Genomic DNA, 7,246 nt, shown 5'->3' with positions numbered 1-7,246 from the left:
TCAATGCCCTCATCCAAGTCATTAATAAAAATTACAAACAGTAGAGGACCAAGGACAGAGCCCTGTGGAACACCACTCACCACGGACTTCCAGGCAGAATATTTTCCTTCTACTATCACTCGCTGTCTTCTGTTGGCCAGCCAATTCTGTATCCAGACAGCTAAGTTCCCCTGTATCCCATTCCTCCTGACCTTCTCAATGAGCCTACCATGGGGCACCTTATCAAATTTGGTGACGGGATACCAGCCTCTGTAGAGGGGTGTGTAGGTGGGGTCTTTAGGTTTGTTTTTCATTCATTCAATGTTTTTCTACACAAACCCAATTGGCACAGACAGCAAGGCACACTGTGCTCGCAGCAGGAAGCCCATTAGAAACAGCTGCCCATGGGAACTACATTGGCAGTCATGTATACACTGCTGGGCAGGATAACGCAGCCATAAAGAGTGACTAAAATGTATTTGCACTATAGTGTAAATGTAGGAGGAGAATAAAGTACTAGTGAATATTTATGTGGAAAGATTAGACAGGCTTGGATTGTATTCACTAGGAATTTAGAAGATGGAGAGGTGACTTGATTGAAACACACAAGATCCTGAGAGATCTGGACAGGGCAAATGTGGGGAGGATGGTTGTGGGAGAATCTAGAAGTAGGGGTTACGGTTTCTAAAAATGGGTCAGGCATTTAAGACAGAACTTCCCCCTTTGCCTTTTGAGGATGAGCGTCTTGACATTCTTTATATTAAAAAAAACAGAGGTGGGTAGATTCTTGATAAGCAAGAGATGGAAAACTAATTGGGTTTGCAAGAATATGGAGTAATTAGAGCAGTCATGATCTTATTAAATGGCGGAGCAGGCACGAGGGACTCTTGTTCCGGATTCATCTGTTAAAACATCTCTCGCGGTTTTGAAATGCAGCACCCCGGGTCATGGGATGTGGACTTTACCCCACAACCTTCCACACATTTGAGTTTTATGATTCTAGCCATGATATAGTAGACTGGTATGAAGTGTAAGCCAATAAACCTTGATAGAGGAGGCATTTTAAACACGCAGAAACAACTGCCATAAAACGTTGGGAGTCATTTAGTTCAAAGAACTGAAAGATAACCAGCTCCAACCCTAAAATTTTTTTTAAAATGTGAGTTTTATTAAAAAGGAGAAAAAGGAATAACTTAAAATGCAACAAACAACTGTACTTGCTCTTTTTAGGCACCATACCCTAAGAGGGCATTAGTAACTGTGGACTGAAAAGCAGGGATGTGACCCCCTGCAACATAAGCGCTCTGGATATAAACTGTACTATTCAAACATGATAGAAGCTGGCAGTTTGTCACTGCATCACCACAGTTCCCATCAAGTGCTCCCTTGAACAACTTCATTTGACACTTATTAAAATGCTTCTTGCCCAGTTTAAACTATGTTTTGGCCTTGGTTGAGTGTTAGTGCCCCCTACTCATTTAGGATGTCATCGAGTCAAACCACACTCAAAAACATTAATATCTTGACAAACATTCCAAACACTAAGCTGAAATTCTGCTTTCCTCTCAGGTGCAGGTAAAAGATCCTCTTACACTAGTCAATCGGCAGAGGAGCTCCCTAATTGTCCTGACCGCAGAAACTACATCATTATACAAAGATTCTTTGTTGGAGAGAGTTTGCTGTGTGTAAACTGGTCATCATCTTTCCCAATGTCTCAGGTGATGAAACTTCACACATTTCACTGGCTGTTCTGACGTAGTGATAGATGCAAGATTTTTCTTTACTTTGATTGGCAAGTAAACAGTACACATCTTCCACCACTCCCCCTCAACTATATCTGCAAAGCATAAGTAAATTTACTCTATTAGAGTTACATTGGTAAGCAACAGAACACAATCGTAACTTATTGCAGAATGCCCCCTATACTGCACATCAGTAACTTTGTCGGACCATTGCTCCTCTAAGGAGGATATCCTATGATTCTTTTTCTTTTAATCAAGATTAAAAAATTAAAAAATGTTTTCTTCCCTTTGGGGCAGGGTGGTGCAGATTTATAGACACACACACATAACAGCACTTACCTTCCATAGAAATCTCACTCCATAGAAGAATATATAGAAATAAAATACAAGTCTCCACCTGCAAACACAAAACACTTGAAATCAGAAAATGAGGGGGTGGGGGCTTTATCCCCATCAAGTCTAAAAAAAAAGGAGCTCACGTTGACCAATCTGGACTCCAAAAAATTTCTTTTTTTAAAAATAAAAAAAGGTTTTCAAAGAGAGGGAGGAGAGAGAGAAAAAAAAAACTTTTCCCCTACCCTAATCTACTCCTTGCATGATAAGAACTTCACAAGAACAGCCCAGAAATTTGGTCAGTTTGCTTCAGCCTTTGCTCTTGTGCCTCATAGATCAGTTATGTTCAAATGACTCCTCAGGTGAAGGGCCTTTGGCCACAAGCCTCCCAGATTAAAATATATAGCTGGGGCTCAACCATTGGGGAAAATACTTGGAGAAAAACAGCAAAGCTTAGTTTATTCTTCCAGAACAAGTGGGCACGCAGCATAAATCTTTCTATATTGCAGGCCACCAACAAAAAGTCCGTTAATACAGAAGCTTTTAATGCTAGTCTTTAACCAGTCACACAGCCAGTGTTGTTAACAACTGAAGTGACTATTAGGAGTCATTCATCAGCATCCCTCAGTGCTGCAATTACTTCATGATCACGTACTTTGCAGCTTTCCTATCCCTGTAATCTACAAGCACTCAAGTGCATCTATTCCACATTTGTAATCCACAATGAACACTGCAGAGTGGGCCTAATTCACAAATAGCTCAAACATGCATGTGAATTACATTAAAAGGCTTCACACCCTCGAAAATTTCTACTTGGAGTTTAAGCAAAGTCAAAAAAGGCAGACTTGAAGACTCCAAACACTGATGATTCATGGGTGGAGGGAGGCATTTACGCAGTCCAACAATAAAAAAAAGGGAGCTAAATTAACAAATCACCTAGGCAAAAGCAAAATACAATTGGATGCTAGATAATGTAAATAGGCTCATTTTTGATTTTTAAAAATGTAAAGCACCTTGGTTTACTGCCTCTCACTGTGGAGGTGAATTTAGGTGTTTGGAATGCAAAGTTCAGCTGCCATTCAGGGAGGCAAGCGTTGTGTTTGTATAAAAATTAACTGGCAAATAAAAATGCCAAACCACTTCAGTGTTGACCTCACTTTAAAGAGCGCAAGTGAACACATCTGAATATTAGCCTGCCTTTAAAAGATCCCTATCATTCCCTGGACATTTACTGCTCTAGTATTTGCAGAAGAGACAATCCGAACATTTTCCTATCAATTTGTAAATGATCAGTCTCTCGCCACAACGATATAAAAGTAGCAATACAATCAGCAAAATAAGCTGTTCGATTCTGCAGAGACTCATGACCTGTTTAGTGAAATTACTTTTTTTTTTGAAGACTGGTGTCTTTTTTTAAACTGAATACAGATTGTATATTTCAAGAATGACAAGAACATCCCAGATTCTGTGAATTAAATGAAGCAGCCTTTGGCACAGTATGCTGAACACTGATCAGGACGTGTGAATTCCCACACACACAAAAAGGTAAAAGCAGAGGGGACACATCCTGGAGAGGACAAGGCTATTCTGTTAGAAGCGCAAAACTTCATCTACGAATAATACAAAAATCAGGACATTCTGTTTCTTAGGAGGAAAGAACGAGATCACAAAACAGTACCTGCTGCGGTTCTCTGCCCAGAACCTTAGACAACTTCCTAGAGTGCTGCTTCATAAGGTCCCTGCAAATCTGTGAGCATTTCTAAACAAATAACTTCACATTTAAAAAAAAGTGTTTGACTTTCGAAGCGCTACAAAACTCAACAGGTTAACAGCAAGGTCAACCCACTATCCCATTACAGTCTCATATTCCCCTCAACAGCTCTCAACACCATATTGGGGAAGTGCAACATACACTGTTAAGGGTAACACTTGGACACGAAGAGAAATGGTTTCCCTGGACAGATTAGACCACAAACCCCAATAGAATTTATCTGGGACAGCCCACATCAAATACAACTCCAAAAACCAATGACAAGAACTGGTACAGCATTTCAGAGCTGGCCAGGATCCCAGAAACACAGCGAGAAATTAAACAAGCAATGAAGATTTGTGTTGGTCAATGTCTTAGTAGACAGTGCAGCAAGTGAAGTTTGCAATGGTCTCTCAATTATCAGTAATGTGTTTATATTCTACCCCAGAACTTAGATATTTTTATCCTCTTCTAAACCAAATGAAAGTGAAAAACTCAAAATTATCTGATTGCAGACAGGCGACAGTAAAAGTCATTTGCTGAGCGTGAATTTGTGCTCTCACCACATGCTCGTCTGTTGATCAAGGAAAGCACAGGAAGTTGGGAAGTTCCTTTCAGAAAGCCTTGGACTACCATAGAAAACACTGGGCCACAAACTCAATTCTTTCCATCTTTCATGGGGCTATTACCTTTTTCCATTGGAGTACAGCTCAGTGGGTGCCCAAGTGGCCTAAAATCAAGGCCACTGATTTATGCAACAAGCAAATCAAATCCATTCCCTTGTGGGTTTGGCTACTCTTGGTGGTTGGGGGGGGGGGGGAATCCAATCTCGATGGATTACAAATTGGGGCCATTGGTTTACAGTGACTGAGTAAGCAAATTCCCAATGTTTTTGACATGAACCTCCAGGATTTCCAGTGACATTTTGGAAATCACACTGCCCACTTCTGTGCATCCAATAAATCAGTGGTCTTGGTCATTCTTTGCATGAGTTGAGGCAGCAAGCACCAGCAGGCTATCGTGACTAGAGAGAGGACATGAATCCAAACTGCAGCCTATATGCAACCACAGCCACACACAGGAATAGGTGTTGAACAGCAATTCAGGAGCGGTACCCTAGTTAATTTCATTCTCCCTGCAAAGCACAGATAACACAGGTAATTACACTCTATCAATCACAACTCTGATTCAGATCAGGAAAAACAATCCTAAGATTTTCCATTTTGAGACAGATACAGACTGCTGTTTGACCTCCAAAATTATTATTGTTCAGTTTGTGATCAAATCAATGGGCTCCAAAATAAAGCTCCACAGCAGCGAGAATACCAGACTATCAAAGTTCAAGAATCCCACTTCCAGGGGCTACAATTGCAGGTAGCAATATGAAAAAGCTGAACACAAAGGAACAACAACATTTGGTTTGTGGCTCTGTAAGGCTCATGGCAGTCCAAGACTTTCCCCAAAAGAATGCTGCACTTTCTCTTCCTCACTTTTCTGGTCTATAATCAGCAACTACATTGATAAGAGTAACTTGATAATACTCACAGGTTTCCCTCACTCACCCATTAGCGCAGTTTTTTGCTGTTTCCTCCCTGCACCCAGACAAATGGGAGGATACAATGGCACAAGCTACACTCTGGATTCACCCTCCATTTTTACAGGAGGACGGGAGGTGGGAACAGAGAAGAAACTGTCAGTCAGTCTGCTTCCAGACATCAAACACTTTTCAGTAGAAGAGATGCAGGATTTCAGTTCTGTAGGGACACCTTTTTTTTTAAAGAAAAAGTTCCCTTGGGAGCAGAAAACAGGAAGGAGAGGAGAGATTTGATGGAGGTGTTAAAAACCCAGAAGGCTATTGACAGAGCAAGTTAAAAGAGAAACTGTTGCCACTAGCCAGGCAGTTAGTAACCAGAGGACACAGATTTAAAAAGGTAACTAGCAAAAGTGCAGCATTGTGAAGAAATGTTTCTTTTCCATCAACATAGCAAGTTATTATCTGGAGCAGACTACCTGAAAGGGCGGTGCTAGTAGATTCAGAAAGTCAGGAGTCAGAAAGTCAGTGACGACTCAGAAGAATTTGCAAGGCTATAGAGAGAGACTGACTAGGGAAGCAAGACTAATTGGATAATTCTCAAAAGTCAAAAAAAGTTGGTACAGGAACTGTGGGCTGAAAGGCCTCCTCTTGTGCCATGTGACAAATGTTAAACTTATCAAATCAAACTAAAGGGACAGAGCTATACTGATATTGATTAGCAAGAATACATTTGCTCCAAAAAACAACTCTTGCTATTAAATATGGGCAAAAGCACTCCTGAACAAGACAGTGCAAACAAAAATAAAATAGAGTGGGCCATACAGGATTCTGAACTTGGTGCTAGTGGCATACAAAGGTCTTGCAGGAGGAAATTAGGTCATTTTCACCAAAACTAATAAGCAAACTATAAATGCCCATGGTAGTATTGTTGCCATTCATGCTGTGCCGCCATTGCCGCTCATGCTCTGCCGCCTTTGCTATTTGTGCTTTTTGCCACTGCTGTTCTAAACTCAGCTGTCATGGCCATTCATGCTGTGCCGCCACTGCCCTAACTCATCAGCCATTGGCGCCTGGGCTCTGCTACCATTCTTGCCCAGCATTTGGCACTGTCAATGTCACTGCTGCTTGTGTCATTATTTCCTGTCCAGCAGATTGAAAAGCTTACGCAAGAGTTGGCAGTATTAGGAGCATTAAAATATCAAGACAAGACAACTGCCAAACACTTATGACGACTACATTTTCGCTCACTCGCGGTCATTTCAACCATTGGGGTCAAGCCTACAAAATGATTCCTTGTGCAATTAATCAAAAAAGAAAAAAAATTTCACTTGTTCAGTCACCGTAAACCAGTTGCCCCAATTATGGGCCAACTCCATTCCAATTTCTGGATGTAGGTGTGGTGGAAGATTATACATTAAAAAGAAACATACAAAATAATAAATGTGCATCACATGCCAACAACATCCACTATTCTTTTAGAGAAATCTTGGAAATAATCTGGATGTTCTAAGGAAAGAATATTAGGAAAGGCACCACCATTTCATTTGCATCTTCATCCTTCAATTGGTGGCTTTCTTTTGCAAAGCCTACAATGCAGATCTTTTCAGAAGTAGTTTGGGAAGGAAATCAGAAGCACAAATTGCATAGACTTTTATTTTCCCCCCCCCAGGTAAAGTACTAACTAGCACAGTTAAAGGAGGACAGAACAAAGGGTTTACATGAAGATTATCAGTTGTCTACAAGACTTGTTTTCAGAAATGCATGAATGCTCACCCGTATGAACCGAAACTGCAATTACAGTAGCAGGAATATCGCACAATAGGCCTTAACTAAGTTTAATGGAATTCAATTGAAGACTCAACAACAGTTAAGAGAGAGGGGGGGGGGGGGGGGAAGGAAAAAAAAAAA

General features: G+C 40.8%; 1 protein-coding gene across 2 annotated transcripts in view; it reads right to left on the bottom strand.

The window, feature by feature from the left end:
• The window catches only part of LOC122543363 (ceramide synthase 6-like), a 103,618-nt gene that overhangs the window by 56,072 nt on the left and 40,300 nt on the right, over positions 1-7,246 (bottom strand). For both annotated transcript variants that reach the window (XM_043681999.1, XM_043682000.1), the window contains exon 4: positions 2,061-2,118. In XM_043681999.1, the coding sequence (XP_043537934.1) occupies positions 2,061-2,118 (58 nt within the window). The remainder of the gene's footprint in view (positions 1-2,060; positions 2,119-7,246) is intronic.

Source organism: Chiloscyllium plagiosum, chromosome 43 (assembly GCF_004010195.1).
Source record: "Chiloscyllium plagiosum isolate BGI_BamShark_2017 chromosome 43, ASM401019v2, whole genome shotgun sequence".
NCBI lineage: Eukaryota > Metazoa > Chordata > Chondrichthyes > Orectolobiformes > Hemiscylliidae > Chiloscyllium > Chiloscyllium plagiosum.
This window is presented reverse-complemented; position numbering and strand designations above follow the sequence as displayed.